The 19,007-nt window shown below is 40.1% G+C and overlaps 1 protein-coding gene across 2 annotated transcripts in view; it reads left to right on the top strand.

Annotated features, from left to right (window-relative positions):
* The window catches only part of DOCK2 (dedicator of cytokinesis 2), a 186,427-nt gene that overhangs the window by 132,009 nt on the left and 35,411 nt on the right, over positions 1–19,007 (top strand). For both annotated transcript variants that reach the window (XM_033073225.1, XM_033073226.1), the window contains exon 30: positions 11,784–11,862. In XM_033073225.1, coding sequence (XP_032929116.1) covers positions 11,784–11,862 — 79 coding nt within the window. The remainder of the gene's footprint in view (positions 1–11,783; positions 11,863–19,007) is intronic.

The following is a 19,007-nucleotide window of genomic DNA, read 5'->3' as shown; positions in this document are numbered from 1 at the left end:
CCTCCCTCCAAATTATTATAATTTTGAAATCAAGGGGCTTTCAGGCGAAGATAAGGGAATTAGGAATAACAGTTCTTTTCTAGGGAAATTAAAATAGAAATACAATACTGCAAAGAAACAAACTGCAAACCCTGACAAAGTCAGAGTACAACCTGACACCCTGTCAGGCAGGGTGTTGGCAGCAGTCCCATTCCATGGTGGCTGCATCCTCCTGCAGTGACAGATGTGGCTCAGTTGGAGCAGTGCTCCTGTACAAGGTGCAGTTTCCCTCTAAAGGTCCAGTGGTGATGTGGAGAAATCCAGTTTTCCTCTGGAGTCCAGTCAAGAAAGGGGCTCCCTTAGTGTCCCAACACCTCTGTTTTTATCTTGGTAAGAAAAGTTGGGCTCTTCCCCCTGGCTGGAGCAACTCCCAATGGGATGCAGTAATTTTATCAGTCCCACAGTGGGACTCAATGGCCATTAGCAGAAAATGACTCACTGGAGGAAGGATGGGTTGTGAAAAGATAAAGAACAATGCCCTGTCTGGTTTCAATGGATGGCCCATTAGCGGAATATCTCCCACGGAGATGAGGATCACTGCCCCCACCCTCAACAGATGGTGATAGAACAGATACCTTTGATCACACTCTGTGTTGTAACCCAAGACAGTTGCCGACACCCGGACATGCAGCTTATAATCAGGTGCGTCTTATAATCGTGAAATTACTGTACTTCTTGAGCTTTGACTGTGTCAGGATGGAGTGATTTAACACAAATGACTTTAAATCACTATGATAAACAATGTGCTCTTTGCTTCCCAAGCATGCTAAGCCCAAAGCACTTTTGAAGGAGGCAGAAGCTGTGTGTGACAGGCAGAATTCAATGAGCAACAGAGAATGAAAAGAGGGAATGATATAATGAAATAATGAAATAGTGAAATAATGAAATAATGAAATGGTGAAATACCTTTTCTTCTTCCTGTCCCCACCCCCCTTCCATTAACAGCAAGATGGAAAGAACACTTTTTTATGGCATGCTAGGTAGGGCAGAACACTTTGGGAAACAGTAACATCATCATTGAGGTCATGAGAATATAATATCTGAGTTGGTTTTGTGATCCTCAGTGGTGGATTTAATTAACTTTTGTTCTAATTAAAGTTGCTTACTGTGTTCTTCTTATTAGTTACTACTGCTTGTGTGGGCACTTTATTCCACTCATGACACTTAGATATTGGCTATTAACTTATTAAAAGCAGTAATTCCTAATTACATGGCATTTGTGGGGAAATGCTCTGCTGGTTTAGGTAATACCATATAGTCTGTTTATCTTTCAGCTGTTCATAATTTTAATTGAGAGAGCTGTAATTTTTGCTAGGAAATTCATGCACTTTATTGTCAACATGAAGTGCACAGGGAGTCAGAGTGGCTGAGTAAAAGGAGCAGTTAGCAGGGTTAGCAACCACAGGGAAAGTGTTCCCATCCCTTCCCTTGTCCTCTGGGCTTTGAAATGGGAATTCCTCACAGGGAGTCTGAAGTATTTGATCTTATCATAATTAGTGCCTCAGTTTGCTTGGTATCCAGTCTAAAGTGGCTTAGTGAGCACTTTGATTGTTTGCATGTCCATTTGGGTTGGATTTTTGAACCTTGCTCACACTGTTTTGACGTATTTAAAAATAAATGGAAACAGTTTCACCAGCACATTTCAAGGTCAGATCCTACTTGCTGAAAAAACTCCTGCAAGCTAACAGTGTAGGGTATTTTCTAACACCAGTAGTTCAGCTTTTTCTAAAATATGTTTTAATTACCTGGGTATCTGAGTGTTTTCAGACATCTGTCAGAGTCAAGTCTTCCCCAGTGCTTTTCAAGTCTAACTTGAAAGGTTTAGCACTGCAGGTATTTGGCAAAAGAGCTGGAATTGTTGTCAATTTCTTTCATTATACATACTAAAAATAGCTGCTTACTTGCTGATGAACTGCTTTGTGACACCCTCCAGACGTGGCTCTGGTGGAGCTCACACTTGGAGCACTGCTGTTAATTCAGCCAAAGCTCCAATCAGTGTCACCTGCAGCCCAGGCACCTCAGCACTTCTGCAGGGTTACCCTGCAGAAAAGGGATGCAGAATAAATTCCTCTTTGGTGCCCAGCAAGGGTCTGCTGGGACTTTTTGTTCAAGGGAGGACAGCGGGGATTCCAGGCCTGTGGTTTTTTGTGTTTTTCTTTTCAAAGATCAACAGAGAATGGCTCTGTAGCTCCTGAAAAATTTGTTTTCTATATATGGATGGATGGTCCTGTACACAAGCTTGGAATAAAGTGTTCAAGGCCAGGTTGGGCAGGGCTTGGAGCTGCCTGTGCCAGTGGAAGGTGTCCAGGGGGAATTAAATGAGCTTTAAGGTCCCTTCCAACCCAAACCATTCTGTGATTCAATGAACTCAAGTTGAAAGGGAGGAAAACTTCAAATTAATTTAAATATTTGAGCTGCTTCTCAGTCTTCCATTTATCTGTTGGTGGAAATAAAACTTGCCATATTTAAAAACCAGAGAAACAAAAGAACCCATACCAATCCCCAAATGAATAGTTGAGGTTAGTTTTACCCTGAAAGCTCATTGATTTATGTAAGTAAGGTTGGATGACGGTGTTATGGTTTATTTTGTGCAAATAAGGCAGAATTTAGAAGGCTGATCTGCTGCATACGAGTAATTCTTTTCTTTGATCTTGTTTTCCTCTGCAACTTTTGCCTGATTTAAACATCATATAGAAATGCCATTGTTTTTATAAGGGCTTGAATTTTCAGGGGAGCAGAATACATTTATACACAGGCTTATGGCACATTGCAGAACTGCGTAATTTTAATGTATGAAAAAATATTTTAAGCAACAAGTATAAATGTCTAACAAAAATATTCTTTTATGCAGAAAGGGGTAAATAAGGTATTATAACAAGTGCAAACAAATGTTGCTGTTTAGTCATTGATTTAATTGTGTACAGTGATAGGATGTGTCCTTGGACAGCCTGGCTTTGTTATGAGACTAAAAATGTCCTTGATGAAATGCAGTTTCCCTGTTAATATAAAGTTCCTTTCAGAAGGAAATTTATTTATTTTTTTGTTGTTTCCCATGCTGGGGTATTTGGTATATAATGCCTCAGTGTTCTCAAATTTGTATCTCCTGCCCATTAAATCCAGATTTTTCTGTTTCCTCATTGTCTTTCTCAGTCTCTGCAAAAGTCAGTGTTGGTAATCAGGGCAATGCCATTAACAAACCTGAGCAGTGGGGTAAGGCAGGGGCAGTGCTTTCCCTGTGGGCTGTGCTTTGCTTCCATAGACAATTCCATTTCCAGCTGTGGCTGATCCCTTGGGGCTCTGCTGGCAGCTCCCAGCTGTAAATGGGGTAACTGCACCACCTAATTAGTGCCTTGTCTTCATTTTCTTCTGCCTTCTCTCAGAGTCAGGATTAAAAACAGGAAAGAGATGAATTTCTTATTCAGGCTTGGTTGTTTATTAAATCTTATCTAAAGTACAGAGAGCTCTGCAACACTTCCAGCTACCAGCTAAAAGTGAGCAAAATGGAGCTGAATCCAGTGAGTTACAAGGTCTTGTAAAGCTAAACAGCCCAATAAAGAATTAACACCTGTATTATTTATACTTTTGACCCAATAACCAAACCCCTGTGACCCACAGTGCAGCACTGACTGTCCAACCAAAAACTACCTGAAATCATGAAGAAGAAGGAAGAAGAGAGAGACAACATTAAAAAAACTCTTTCTTGTCCCATACCTATGACTATATTATGAAAACCCCTAACTCAAAACCCTTCCCCATGTGAAATCACACGACTTTAACTCCATCACTCAAATTTGGAAGCCTTCAGATCCAAAGCAGTGTTCTCCAGGGGGTCAGTGCCAGAAAGCACAGAAAGCTCAAAACTTCTCAGGCTCCCACCAGCCAGCCTGGCACAAAGAGTCACTGGCTGTGCCTGTGCCAGTGTCCCCTGCCCTGCCATCACCTGCATCCTCCCAGCACAGAGGGCTCATCCTGCACTGGCTCTGCGTGCTGCTGGCTCTGATCTGTGCCTGGAATTATTATCTGCTTACCAGGAATGCAAACACTTCATTCTGTGCTGGCTGCAGCAGATAATCTGCTCAGCAAGGGAGGCAGCTGCCCATGGTGGTCAGGGTACAGAGTGGATGCCTGGCAGGTTTTAACTGCAGTCATTTATTTAATCTTATTATCTGAAATGCAGAGAGAAAACGTGCAGGGAGATGTCCCATTCCCACTCCCAGAGTGTCTCATCTTTCCTGACATCAGCTGCTGGGATGCTCACACTCCCAGGCCAAGAGCTCTCTGAAGTAAAAGAAAAGTCTTCAGTGGAGAAAACAACTCAACACATTAAAAAAAAAAAAAAAAAAACAACAAAACCAAAACTTGGTAATTTGATATTCTCAGGAAGTCAGTGAGATAAACTGTTATTTTCCTAGATACAACTTTGACTTGCAGATAGAAACCCCCAAGGTTCTTTGCTGTGTGGCCTGTTATAAAATGTTTTCAAGTATTTTAAATTTAATAAAACATCTGGGGATTAAGACAACGAGGAGTATTTTCCCCTCTGTAGAATATATGTGCAAATGAGTAAAAAAACTTTGAAGAGATTACCCACACAAACTGTTCTGTCACTGCATAAAATGCTAAAAATTCAATACTCATGATTTTCATTAGTTGTAAGTGCAATTGAGTCCTTCTGTGTTCCCCATTCTGAGTAACTTTGACCAGAACTTCATCTAATTGGAGATTTTCAGGACATAAAATATATGCAATTTCCTTGTATCTAACATTATTTTGAACAGGTAATTTTCATATTTTTTTACCAGCAGCATCACAAAATAACCCTGCTGGTGTATTATGTATTTGCTGCATAATCACCTCTTTTAAAATTCATAGTTTGCTGGTTCAATGCAATGAAAATCAGTGGAAGAATGGAGAAGTTATTATGCAATATCAATTCAAACTTCCTTTAAAAGTGAAGGCTGTGGGAGTTTATTAGTGTGTGACATCCTGACATAACTTTGTTAAGACATTAATTTCACTTTTAAGAACAGGGTTTCATCTTTGTGTCTAATTCCCAGCCTTGATTAGCACTAAAGACAGCATGTGATTGCTAATTTTTTTCATTAATTCAGAATATTTCTACTATGCAAAAAAATTGTCTGGAATGCACAGAAAAGCAAAGCAGACAGAATGAGAAGAAAGCCACAATAGAAGCAAAATTACTGAAAGTAATGAAGTTCTGAGAGCTCTGAAGCTGATTTACTTAGAGCCCATTCCCGCAGCTCTTCGTACGCTTCATTTTCAAGCCATGAAGTTCCTTAAAGCATTCAAAACATCCCATTTCTAGGAGTTTGGCATGGAATGTGCACTTACTATGCAGACTTGAAAATGTCTTTTGGCTCCTAAATGAGAGCTGCACAGTGTTTAGAGCGTGTTTTGGGTGGATGCTGAAGGAAAAGCCATGTATAAAGGCTTGTTGGCCAAGGCAAGGGTCCCACGTGGAAACTTGGCTCAAAGCCACTGCAGTTCCTGACTTTGTCTGGGATTTCATTGTGCTGCTGTCAGAATAACTCTGACACATTAGAGCATGCAATATTCTGGATGCTTGGCATAGCTGTTTAATACAAACTTTCAAATAATGGTAATAAGGAAAAGCGCAGTATGTATTTGAAACAAGCCCCAGTGTTGTAATTGAGACAGGAGCAGCTGGGGCACAGCCCTTTGGAAGCAGTTGCTTTCTGACCATGTTATTAGTTACACTCTGGGTGTGCATTGGAAAAGAATTTAGGAATATGGCAGTTGCCTTATCATTAGAATTCAATATGAATGGTTCAAGAAATTATTCTTCAGCCTGTAGCGAAGCTGAGTTGACACAAGGGAGAAATATGATGAAATTATTCTCCTTTCTTTGTGCCACTGGCCATATTTCTCCAGTTACCATGGAAGTGGATTTCTTCCCAAGTGTTGCCATTATTGTGCTCTTCATAACTAGGTTTCATGTAGCCACAAGGTTTTTAAATATTGTTTCCATCTTGCATTACCCTTCATTTCTAAATCAGTGATTGCTGTGCTATTAGGGGGTAATTTCTGCTGTTGCTTTGTGAAGATTTTTGTTATTTCACCTGTAGTACCTGAGTGTTTTTGTCTCTCCTGTCACACTGATTGCTGGTCTCTCTTCTGTGTATTTTGTACAATCCAGCATTAATTTATAATTGCCATTCACTGTTCCAGTCCCTTTCAGTGACCAGCGTTGGGGTTTGGGTCTGACCCACTCTGAATCTTTCCATTCTGTAATGTGCCTTCTGCATCTTCTGCACACAACAATGCAGAGAAAAGGTGACAGAAGCCCACAGGAGAATCATTTGAGTTGAGCTGCTTTTCCCTTGTGTTTTCCTTATGTTACAAAACCCATCAGGTGTCTCCTGCACAACATTTTAGGAGGATGATACCGAGTTGATATAAATTATGTACGAGAATTGTTTTGGCTCTGCTGTTCCCTGCTCCAGATCTCACAGAATTGGCATAATGGCCAAACTTTTTCTATCCAAACTCAGAAAATATCTTTAAAAATAATAGTCAGGACATCCTCCAGGGTTTGCAAGAACTTTCCTCACATTCCTCATCAGTTCAAGTAGAGGATTCACTGATGAATCACAGATGGATCAGTTTTGGGAATTACAAAAACCACTGAAGTTAGTGTAACTCCTTCAGGCTTGAATTTTGGACCAGACTCTCTGTGGGAAAAACACTTAGGGTTTGTGGGGACAAATTCTGAATTGTAAAAACTCCACTGGCTTTTAGATGTGACTTTGCAAACCCCATATATGCCAACATTTTAATGGATTCTTTGAACAACTTTTCTCAACACAGGAAATACACTCTTTTAAACTTCCTTCTTCTGTGTCTGATTATCCAGTGGAAGGTCATACCTGATTCATTTTTTCCACCTGTCATGACATCAGTGAGCAGCCCTAGCAGCAGGAGCTTGAGCTGATGCTCAGCAACACCTGAGTGAATTCATTCAGCCTTCACCTCAGTATCTGGGTTACTCCTCTGGGAGCTGCAGCAGTGAACTCACAGATTTTAGAGCATGTGAACCTGAAAAGACATGGAGGAGCATCTCACTGCAGCTGGGCACTGCTTTAAAAGAATTCACCTGAAGAGTCAGAGGAAAGGTCTGTTCATTACTTTGCAAATGTTTCTAATGCTGGATCTGATTTATGCACCTTTCCCAAAATCATCTTGTGGATCCAGAAGAGTTCTTTGTTTGGAACAAGGTGCTCTTGAAAAGAAAAAGGCCAGCTTTGGCAAAGCCACCTCAGAACAGTCAATGTGAATTTAAGGGTTTGTTTGTTTGGGGTTTGTAGGGACTGTTGTTTGTTTGTTTGTTTTATTAAATTCTCTTTGGTTTATGTTGCAGGAAGCTGATGTAACAATTCTAACTAGCTTGCTAAAAATAACTTGGAGTTGCAGATCGGAATTTTAGGTTTATTACCTATTTACACTTCAAAAACAAGGACAACATGCAGGCCTATTTTACTGTTAGACAAAATCCTCATCTTCTGAGAAATGGCCCTGAAATCCTGTTTTGATTGATATGTTGTTTATAAATACAGAATTCTTTCCTTGCTCCATCTCAATCCCTCTGTTTTATTTTGAGCGAGAACCGGCTTGAAATCAAATTTTTATCTTAGAGTGACAAGAATTGTCAGTTTTTTCTGTCTTAAATTATTTCTCTGTGTTACTTTAGGTACTGCTCTCCCCTAGAACCGACATCTAAGTGTGTGAAACTGAGTGCAGTGGCACAGATTTCTATTCTTTGGGTTTTCTTTCCAGCCAAAATTTTTAACAAATGTCTCTGACAATACAATAAAGTAAAGCAGAAGCAGCAGGAAATTCAGAGAGAGAGAGAGGAAACAGGAGCAGCTGAACCATGGCAGTTTTGTTGCTGTCCTATGCCAAAACTCTGCATTTTTATACCCACATTTAGCCCAGAGATTTGGACTTTGAAGAGCTTCCATAAATCTTCAGGCCCAAGAGTTTTAAATGAGCTGTACATTAGAAACATCAATCCTCATAAACTCAGGAAATATCATTGAAGTTATTGTGGGTAAAGGAATTTCAGCAGTTTTAGACCACAATTATTTAAACTGATGAGGAAATTAATTCTGTAGTTAGTGACTGTAGAAAAGTTATTGTTTCATTAAAATAAATTGAAAATGTGACAATTTAATTTGAGTCTTTAAAGATTAGTATTTAAAAATATAATTTATCCTTTTTTTATCCAAATCTCCCACTATTTTACAAGTACCTGTTTATTTTCATAGTTGTGGCTACTTAATTAATGTCCTATTTGGTGAAAGTGGAGACTGAGGCAGGACAGTGAAATCATTGAGGCATTGGCAGGAGCCAGGAATAGATTCAAACCCACTGCCTAAGTGACTCCCAATGACAGGAATAGATACACCTTTAGGCAAAATACAAATGCATGAAAATATTTGGAACTTGACAGCCTGGAAATATTGCATGCTCCCTGAAAACGTGTCATTCCAGTGTGTCAGATAAAAGTATTTGTGAGAGTGAAAGGGATATTTACAGAAGACAGCTTACATATAATTATCTTGTAGAGAAACCAGTAAATATTTTTAATATTTTCCATGATTTCTACTGAGCATTAAATACCTCAGTATTTCTTAGGTTTTTCTATAAGGTTAAAGTTCACAAGCTCTTCACAAGAATTTTTATGATACCCAGTAATATGTCCATATTAGCAAATAGATTTCCACAAATAAATTTCATGTGTGTTTAAGCTATGATTATTTCTACTCTATCTTGCATGATATTTCTGTTCAAAGACTAAAATACTGAAAAGTGTGGGATATTTTTATTGCAAGGAAAGTTATTAGCACCAGATTATACCAGAGTCTGCCAGAACTGGATATTTAGGTGATGTGTTTTGCCATGGTGCTGGAAGTGTGTGGAAATGCACAGAATTTGGGAATTTTAAAAGCCTCAGAAATGGAAGACACCCCCTCCTGCTCCAGCCAAAAACTCTGAGTGAAGGGAAATGCTCTCCCTGAGCAGCTGGAGCTCAAGAACTTGCTTATGTGAGTTGGCAAGAAATAAACTTTGTAAATCCGAGGGTCTAGAGCAATACAGAGCTACAGAAAACTGACAAGGCCTTGACCTAAAATTCCTGTTCAGAAGAAGAATGGTGATGATGATGATAGAGAATAACCTGTCTTGATTCTGCTGAGCTGTGTGGGGTTTTGTGCTGCCTGAAATAAATCACTTCTCTAGAATCCCCTTTTTTTTTTTTTTTTTTTTTTTTTGCAACATCCTGAACTGTTTGTGTCCAGTATCAGGCAGCTGGGAGGAGATAAATATCCCCATGTGAGTGGAGCCTTAGGGAAGGAGGTGTTTATTTGCTGGGAGTTGATCACATAAAGGTGGCCAAGGCTGGGAAATGGCACTGGGGGCACAGGGCAGGCCTGGGAGCCTGCACAGGGTGTTCAGCAGAACCCTGATAACCTGCAAGAGAGAGCAAAATTTGATTTCTTGAACTGCAGGAGATTTGATGCCTCTTGGCTTGTCCCAAATCAGCCCCTAATTCAGCTGGCAAGATTAGCTGAGCCAGTGCTGAAGATGAGATCAGAGGATGCCCTGGACCACTGCTGAGTGTGTGAGAGGCTGCTGTGAGTGACACAGCACCCCCAGAAATCTCTCACCTCCCTCTGCCACAGCATCCCTCTGGTCACCTCAGCAAAGAGGACTGGGCAAGGTGAGCCAATAATTCCTGAATTTCCTTCATCCCATCAGCAGTACAGGGGAATGTCACACAGATGGAAAGACATTCTTCTTTAGGTTTTCACAAAGAACATTTTCCTCCTGGAGAACATCACCCCCAACAAGAGATCTCTCTCTGGGATGTCACTGCTCTAATGAAGCTCCTTTGGATGATTACTCAGGGGTTCAGTGGGATTCCCTGTCCTAAACATGCCAAAAACTGAAATTTTTGCTTTACCTCCCTCATTAGGAAATAGGAAAAGACTGGACTTAGCCCTTCTGATTTTTTTTTTTTTGTTGTTTTTGTGGTGGGTTTGTTTTGTGTTTGTTTTTTGTTGTCGTTGTTGTTTGTTTATTTGTTTGTTTGTGATGGAACTAAAACTCCTTTCCCTGGCTGTTCTGTTTCTCCAGTGGCTCACAGAGAGCTGCCAGGGGACCAGGGTGACAGCAGAGCTTGTTTGCTGTGTTCTATCAGTGACCAATGGTCCTTCTCCAATGACCAATGGCATTTCATTGTCCTCCCTTCAGTTTAGCCTTTGGTGTCTGATAACTTCTGATCCAGTGTAAAATTCAGGCATTTACAGCATCCCATAGCAAAGAGCTGCTGAGTTGAGCCAGCTTCACACAGAAGCTGGGTTTGATTATTTTGGATGCACATCCTGGTTGTGCTCAGGGCTCTCTGAAGCTTCCCTGGGAAGCTGTGAGCACTCAGCCTCTCATCTCCACAGCTCTCTGATTTTGTAGATCCTGTCACCTCCCTGCTCTGTCAGTGTGTCCCTGACTGAGGATCATGCCACACAATTATTTGTGTGTTTTCTGCTCTCTTCTTTCTTTTCCTATTTATTTATCCTTTAGAGGTGGGACACCAAAACACCACAGAGAATCCAGCACGAGGACACAGCAGTCTTTTGCCAGAACATATGGATATCCTGTGGTTTCTTAATGTTTTGCTGATAATCCTAATTATTGAATTATTGCTTTCTCTGATGTTGCTAATCACTGAGATGGGGATTTCTGGGCCTGGCTGTTGTAACTATTAGATTTTTTTTCCTGACTGGGAATATCTAGTTGGCAGCTAATCAATACATTTGAACAATTAGGATTGGTTTTCCCTTGTGTTCACCTTTCTGTTTGCTTCTACAGTGTTTTCCCTAGAAATATTTCCACTTAATAGCTTTAAAAAAATTACCTATGAAGCAGAGGCAGATGATCACTTTCAGACAATTTCCAATTTTGAAAACAACTGAATTATTAAAATAAACTTTATAAATATTTAAAGATAAAATTGATTTTTGTTTTATGAATGTCCCATGCTGGGAAGTCAGACAAAGAAATTAGCTTTAGAAACATGACTTAACCATGCTGCATTAATCAAGAGCTTAAATAGGTGCTGCTTTTCAGGCTGGAGGGGTAATGTTCATGCTCTTACTCTTGGAAGAAGTGACTGTATAGTATTTTGAATGTATATTTTCACTCTCTGGAATGTTTTTATAATCCCCCTGGGGAGGAAGGTGGGCAGAGGTGTTGTCCTGCCCTCCCCACCTGTAAGAAAACTGAAAAGCTGAACTTAATATCTCTGAAGTGGCAGCTCCTAACTAATGATGTGAGCACAGGAGCTGTTCCAGGGGGTGATTCCACCCTGTGAGTGATCTGGGTTTGGCAGAAGGTGACACTGGGTTTGGAAGAATTGCTCTGTTTTCTCAGAATGCAGCAGAGTGTGCAGCAGGGGAATCAAAATTATATTGTCTGACTTTTCCAGCAGAGGTGGAGAAACTTTTTGACAATTGTGTAATTTTGTTGATGGGTAGCACTGTAAATCCTGTGCCACTGTGCAGATTGTCACTGCTGTGCTCATGTGTGATGCTCCCAATGTGTTCAGTGCCAAATGTGCTTCCACCACAGTCACACACAGTGGGGATTGATTGCCAGGGGTTACATCCATTTATCTGTATCACTGCCTTTTCTTTATTATTTTTTAGGGTCTTCTTGAGAGCCATCAACAAATTTGCAGAGACAATGAACCAGAAATTTTTGGAGAACATGAATTTTGAAGTTCAGGTAAGTATTTAGTGTTTTTAGCTGGGCCAAGGCAGCATGTGCACATCTGCCATAGCCCCTCTGGTGTTGTGCCCCAGGGGCAGGATCAGGCTGATATTCACAGTATCACACAGGATATTGTGGGTTTGAGTGGGGCAGGATTGGGTATCATCCATGTGACATGAGAACTGGGCTTTGATTATTTAGGATAAGGCCCCCAACCAGGGTGTTTTCTTCTGTAACTCTGCTCAAGACTGACAAGCAGAACACACTTTTTTTTCCTTAGTCAGCCAAGTGAATTCAGAAAGTCAGTCTCAGTAACACCTTTACAATGTCAGTGCTATGGATGTAGGACAAAAAGAGTTTAACTTTGTTTTTATTAGTCCTTTCTATAATAATTTTAATTAGGATTAGTTGGGGTTTTTTTGTTTGTTCAATATCATTCTGTGCAACTGAACTCTTCCATTATGCATTTTATCATGTTTGACTTTCTTTAGATAAAAATGAAAATATCTGTAGTTTTCACATTCATTAAATTGGTATTAAAGTGTAAATATACTTTTAGATTCAGGATTTGTCGCTAAGTGCTGCCTGATCATGGGGTGTGAAGTTATTGTTTCACCCTTTTCATAAAGTTCAGGGCTTTATTATTTTATGGTTCATCTCACAGCTTTCAATCTGTTCTAAATGATTCCACTTGTGCTAAACCTATTTGGGAATTGCTCTCTTGATGCTCAGCACAAAAACCCTTGGTCCCAAACAGCTGCACAGGAGCCACATTAGTGGTTACACAGGGAAAGTTTGAAAAGCAGAGTGAAAAGAAAAGTAAAAGATTCACACTCAATTACAGTGGCCCCAAGGAGGAAATTTAGAGATTTTCCCTGCTTTATTTCATTAAAAATGTTTTGCCTTCTAAAGGTGTGATTATACAAATGTATATATGTATAATATTAATTAAGATTTTTTAATCACAGTGAAAGATGTTTCTTCCAATCAACTTGGAATGTATTTTTTAGTAAATATCCCCATTGGAAACTCTCAGGCCCTTGACATATTTAGGACATAATCTTTGGCTCTTTCAGTTTATTAAGCAGTTTATAACCTATTGTTTCTGTAGCACTTGATCCCTTTTTACTGCATGATGTGTCAGTAATTTTTAAAAGCACATAACAAAGGCCTGAAAGACATCACCAAAACCACACAGGCCATAAAGACTGGATCTGTCCAAGTTTATTAAGGTGTACACTGCCTTTTTCCAGCCTGAAAGCAGCAGTTTGAGCTGGAGCTTTTATTTCAGCTCTTTCCTGTGGCAATTCTGTGCTTCCAAAGTGTTATCAAACAACCAGGGATGCTGTAGTTCAACTCTGCACCTTGTAGTTCAAGGGGATGCATTAATGCTCTTTTATTCATGACTTGTCAAATATCTGGAGGCTCTGAGTAAGGTAAGCAATGTTATAGTAAATAAGTGGTGCCCTGTGAAGAATTGTAATACCCTTACAGTCTTCATAAGAGACTTGAAAATACAAATCAAGGTGTTACCTTACTTTTATTTCATTAATAAAAGCTCTGCAAGCCTCCTAAGAGTTCCCTAAATATACCTATTTTAAAAGTTGCTACTTTTCAGATTAAAAAAGGTCTGAATAGTGAAAAGCACATTGTCTAATATCCTTAATTATAAATTTAAATTTGATTTCCGACAGTATTTTTTTTTTCTGGTATTAATGTATCTTGGCTGTGAGCAAACCTGAGCAGTACTTAATTGAAAGTTAATGAGAAACTCCTTTACTTTATAAAAGAGTTCACCCTACAGTACAGCTGTATTTCTATTTTTATTTACATTCCTATTAAAAATTGAGACTAGGACAAAAAAACTTGCTTTTTTTTATTTTGATTTGAGAGAAAATTTGGAAGAGTGTGACTGACCTGTTTGTTAAGAGCTGCAGCCTGATAATCACAAGGGCTGCTCACTCCCATCTCCAGCCCCAGGGGTGTTGGGGCAGCTCCCTGAGCCCAAACACTGCAGGAGGAGCTGAATGGGCTGGGGAGAACAGAGAGGAAAATCAAAGTGTTATCTAAAATCAAAAGATACACACCTTTAATTTCTGTGTACACAAGTGCTTGATTTTTACTGTTTGCGGATCAGATTATTAAGAGTTGAAGCAAAGTCTTAATTAAAAGAAAAATCTGAAAAGCTATTTAAAGCACAGGGAAATAGGTCTGAGGATTTTCACTTGGCTGAGTGGTTGCATGGCAATAAATAGTAGCCAACCAAAGCAAACAAAGAAAGTCAACTGTGGAGCAGTTGAGCATCTAAGAAAGTGTGGTTTAAATCTAGAGAAATGCAATGAAGAATTTTTTTGCTACTCTGGCTGAGCTTGTTACATGGAGAAAAAAAAAAGTTCCTGACCTCTTTCTTGTTTGCAAAGCAAAATGCTTTTTTCATCTATTACTACATTATTATTATTGCTTTATTCATTTATTATAGAAGGGAAAGGAGTGTTACATTTGGGGCCTGGGGAAGGATGTGCTGTGTCTGATCAAGAGAGGCTCCAGTCCTTAAGCTTAGAGCTCAGCATTGCCTTAAAGCCACAGGTTCAGTGCTGAGGCTGTTGGATAGAGAGAATGCCACCCCCTGCCCAGCAGAGCAGTGAAGGGCTGTTCAATGTCCTGCCTTATAATGTCACCACTCAGATTCACCCTCCCATTTTGGGGAGCCCTTCCCTGATCCCAGAGTCTGACACCGAGGTTTTCATTACACTGGGCAGGCAGCAAGGGCCAGAATGGGCTTGGAAATCCTTGGTCTGGGAGGTAAAAACTCAGCTGATATCTGAAGTTTTTGCCTGCTGGGTGAGGGGTGGTTTTCCTTGGTTTGGGGTTTTTTTGGGTTTGCACAGAGTGCACGAGGGATGGGTTCAGTACATCACATTCTGTGTCCTGCAGAGATTCTCCAGTGTCAGCACACAGCAAAACTTAGCACAATAAAAACAGGTCTGCCTGGAAGGCTTCTGCTGTGGAATATTTACTGTTGTGCTGATAAAACAAAGCTGTTAGCTCCAGAGAAAATAATTTTGCAGGAGAGAAGAGAGTGAAATTTCATTAAGTGATTGACCAAAAATAAACCATGAAGTAGGAGTGAAGGAGAGCTCCCAGTATTCATGGAGCCTGCAGTACAAACAGGGACAGAATCTTGCATAATGCATGATTCTGCATTCCTCAGTGCTGAACATAAACTGCAACATGAGATTTAATGCACAGAAATCTGGAGTTTCAGCAGGAATTATGGGAATAGGTAAATGCCCTCAATATTTAGCAGTTTCTATTCTATTCGTGTCCCCTGGATTTGAAACAAGTTATTTTCTTGCATTTATGTTAGATATAAAGAAGTTAAATATTGAAACCAGTTACCTAGAAAGGCAGGGAATGTTTTCTCCCTCCAGGATTCTGGAGGATGAATTCAGTTCACCTGTGTGAAGCAGTTCAGCAGAGTTGAGCAGCTCTTGCCTTGGCACGTGGAGCTGGAGCAGCTGAGCTGGCAGGTGTCCCTCCAGGTACATGTTCAGAGCCTGCAAGGAAAAGTCTGAAGGCTTGCAACTGTGGAAAGTAGTCTAGATTAAAACTCTGAATTCAGGATGACCCTATGGAGAGAATATAAGGAGATCTATTGGTGGCATACAAGAAAAAAAGGCAAGCAGGTTTGAGGTTAGACTTTGCCCTGAGGACCATGACAATCAATCTCTTATTCCTTGGGTTTTTACAATTTCATTCTTTGCTGCATTGCATATCGATAAAAACTCTTATCAGTGTGATTGCATCTCTTTATTGTTTATTTATGTCTTTTCCACCTTTTTCTTTGCTTGCTCTCAATATTATTTAAAATATTATTCCCCAGGATTCTCTCAGTTGATTGCAGACCTGTCTCAGGCACAGTGTCCACTGTGCCCTCAGCACCTGCACCCACTGAGCCCCAGGCAGGAGCACTTCTGCAGCTGCAAGAGGATTTATTCTGGGCTGCTCTGGTGTTCCCTTCTCTCTGCAGGTGGGGAGTGCTGGTGGTGTAGGGTTCATCATCAGCTTCTCCTGGCAAAGACAAGGGAAATTCAGCCATTACCAAAAGTTGTTGCAGTGTTGGGATTTTTGCTGGTTTGCATCAAGCAGCAGTTCTTTTGGGATTTGCCAGTTCCAAAAGTGAAGATTGGACACCATGTCCAGACCCCTGCTTTGCAGCTGGGCTTTTCAGGGCACCTAGAGATGTAAATTCTGGATTTAGGGTGCAGGAGTTGAGATGGGCTCTTCAGGAGGGGCTTAACAAACAAACAAAAATCTTTAAAATTGTGGAATATATTTTTGAAAAGCATTCCTTGAAGGTCACCCTGGTGTCTTTGGTTTAATTGTAACAAAATCTTTGATTTTCTGCACTTATACAATACATTCATTGTATTGTAACAGCTCTCTGAGAAGATGTCACCTGTGGTAAATAGGATGATTCCAGGACATTTTTGGTTCTTTAGCAGCTGATGTCATTGCAAGGTGGTGCCTCTGCCCAGGACAGAGCATTGTCACTCTGCTGTCACTGTCACCTCCATCACCTTTGGTTTCCAGTCTGGCTCTGCTCAGGAGGAGTTTCCCTGCAGGGAGTGAACTCACCTGCCCTGTGACAGTCCCACCCTGGATTCCTCTCTGGCTTTTGTGCAGAATTCCTTGGGGAATGTCACTGGACACCTTTGGGGCAGGGTGAAAAAGCCCAAAGCATTTTGTTGTGCAGGGGCACAGCTGCTGTGGAGCCTCTGCTCTGGAAATGTTATTGATCCCTCCTTGATTCCTCCTGCTCCCTTCCCTCCATTAGCACTACATTCACAGGGCATTAGAAAGGATTATAAATCTGTATCTGTGCTCTTATAGGGATTATAATTCATATATTAATCACCTATGCCACAGAATTTTATTATAAATGCATAGTCCAAAATCTGATGTCAGTCTGATTTGAAAGAAAATGCTCATTTTTTGTGCTTTCCTACCCTTCTTGCATGAGCTATGCTCCATTAATAACTCAGCAGTAATGAAATTTAGTTCAACTTCAGAATTGTGCAGCTTATTTTTTATGTTAAAATCTAAGAAACCCCAAAATCAAAACCCTCAGTGCATTACAAATACACAGGGGAAAAACACATACTGCAAAAATCTGTGTATGACAGTGCCAGAATTGCAGAAACAATGCAGAGGTTAATAGGGAGTGAAACCATTGGGAAATCTGGCTAGAATTAACTATGCTGGAAATATGAATGTGTTATATTTTCATATATTATCTATCATATTGTGCATTTGAAAATTATCAAATTACAGAATTTGATGTTCCTATTTGATCCTTGCAGCAGCAATATCAGGTTTTAGGGGTGTGTGAAGGAGGAGGCTGCAGCCTTTACTCCTGGATGATTTTCTAGGATAACTACCAAATATTTTCTTTGTGAGATGTCTGGAAATCTCCTGCTAAATCAATTCCACATTTTCGAATCGACAGATGTCTGAAACACCTTGGAATATTATTGTGGGGTTAAGAGAAAACACAACAAGTCTCATAAGAATAATTTTTTGCATCTTTAGAATCTGTTTCCGTATTATTTTACTTTAGGGGGAGACTGCTTGTCTTGTAGAGTTTTAAAGTTGTTTTGGTGCTCAGAATCTTGTGAGTCCTTAATTTGAATATGCTATTGAAAGGATCCCATTTTTTAGCCATTTTGGGGTTCTTTGAGGATGAAGGAAAAGTATTTTATAAATAAGGAGATTGGGCCTGTAGGGTTGTGTCTCTGACAAAGGTGGCACTGAACTTGGAGTTTTAAATGAAATGAGACCATTTAGGAATCAGCCTTCATTCCTCTCCCCACAATCTAGAACAATTTGAGAAATTTCCCATTTCCCTGCTGTAAATGACACTCACAGAGTGTGTGCCCTGCACATCAATAAACACAGCTTCTCAAGGGGCTGAGAACTCCACAAAATAATCAAAATAATCTCTTAAAATATTTGGTGAGAGAGTGAAACTGGCCTTTGAGGGCATAAACAACCTTTGTGCTGATGAGCAAAGTTGGGAATTGGCTGCAGGATGGAGCTGGTGTGTGCTCTACAAATTATAGACATGTTTGAAAATTGTGTTTATTATGGGAAATCTGTGGTTGTGGGTGTTGGTTTGTGTGTTGGGATCTGTTTTTCCTGGGTATTTGCACACCAGAGTTTTCCAGGCTACAAAGAACAGAGGCCACTTCAGTTCTGACAGAACATTTTGTTTCCAGGCTGTTCAGGGGGGGTTCCCAACCCAGCACACAAAATGAAGAGTTCTGTCCCTTTAGTTCCATTCTTTGATGGAAATGAACCTTTCCACTGAATACATTTCCCATTGCCTTCTGCTCTCTCACTGAGCCCTACCACTGCTTTTAGCTCCAGCTGCATTTTTAAGTGTTTGAAGCTGCTGCTGATTGCCCAAAAGCTTCTGAAAATTGCATTTCCTTCCTTAAATTTGTGTTTCCTAGGGAAGTTTCTCTTTTCCCTTTCCATTTCTAGTGTGTGAGAAGTGCTTGTTTTTCGATTGTGTGTAGAACAAATAGTTTGCTTTCAGGAATTAAGGGTTGTGCACTGTGAGCACAGAGGCTTTTGTGTGCTTCAAGCACAGACTCAGTCTTATCAGCTGTTATTTAGGGATGCATTTTATCATTCTTTCATGTGGAGAGCTCTTCACAAATGACACTGGAATTTCATACAGATGTTTGTTGAATTGGTACCCGAAGAGGAGGCAGGAGATGCCTTTTGAAGTGGTGCTCAGCTCAGTGTAATTACATTGGTGCCTTTAGCTCCAGTTTGTTAAGATCCACCAGCATGCAACACATTCCCCCAGTCCTGCTTTGGTTCAGGGATTAATGTTGTTGGCTAATGAATCTCATGTGGATCTTTTTTTAGCAATATTTATTCAGCTGCTCTGTTATTAAGAGCAAGTGTGTAGTAGTGGTTATTAAAATTCATCTTTCTTGCTTTTCTGCTAATTGCATAATACTAACGATGTACATCTCTGCATAATATAAAAATCTCATATTGCTTGCATCATTTGGTTTCATAAATTATTCTGCATTATGCATCATTTAATATTATTCCTGCTTTCCTCAAAATTATTATAATTTCCT

Source organism: Catharus ustulatus, chromosome 15, assembly GCF_009819885.2.
Source record: "Catharus ustulatus isolate bCatUst1 chromosome 15, bCatUst1.pri.v2, whole genome shotgun sequence".
In the NCBI taxonomy this organism is placed as follows: Eukaryota; Metazoa; Chordata; class Aves; order Passeriformes; family Turdidae; genus Catharus; species Catharus ustulatus.
The sequence above is the reverse complement of the archived record's forward strand: the minus strand, read 5'-3'. Positions and strand labels throughout refer to the sequence as shown.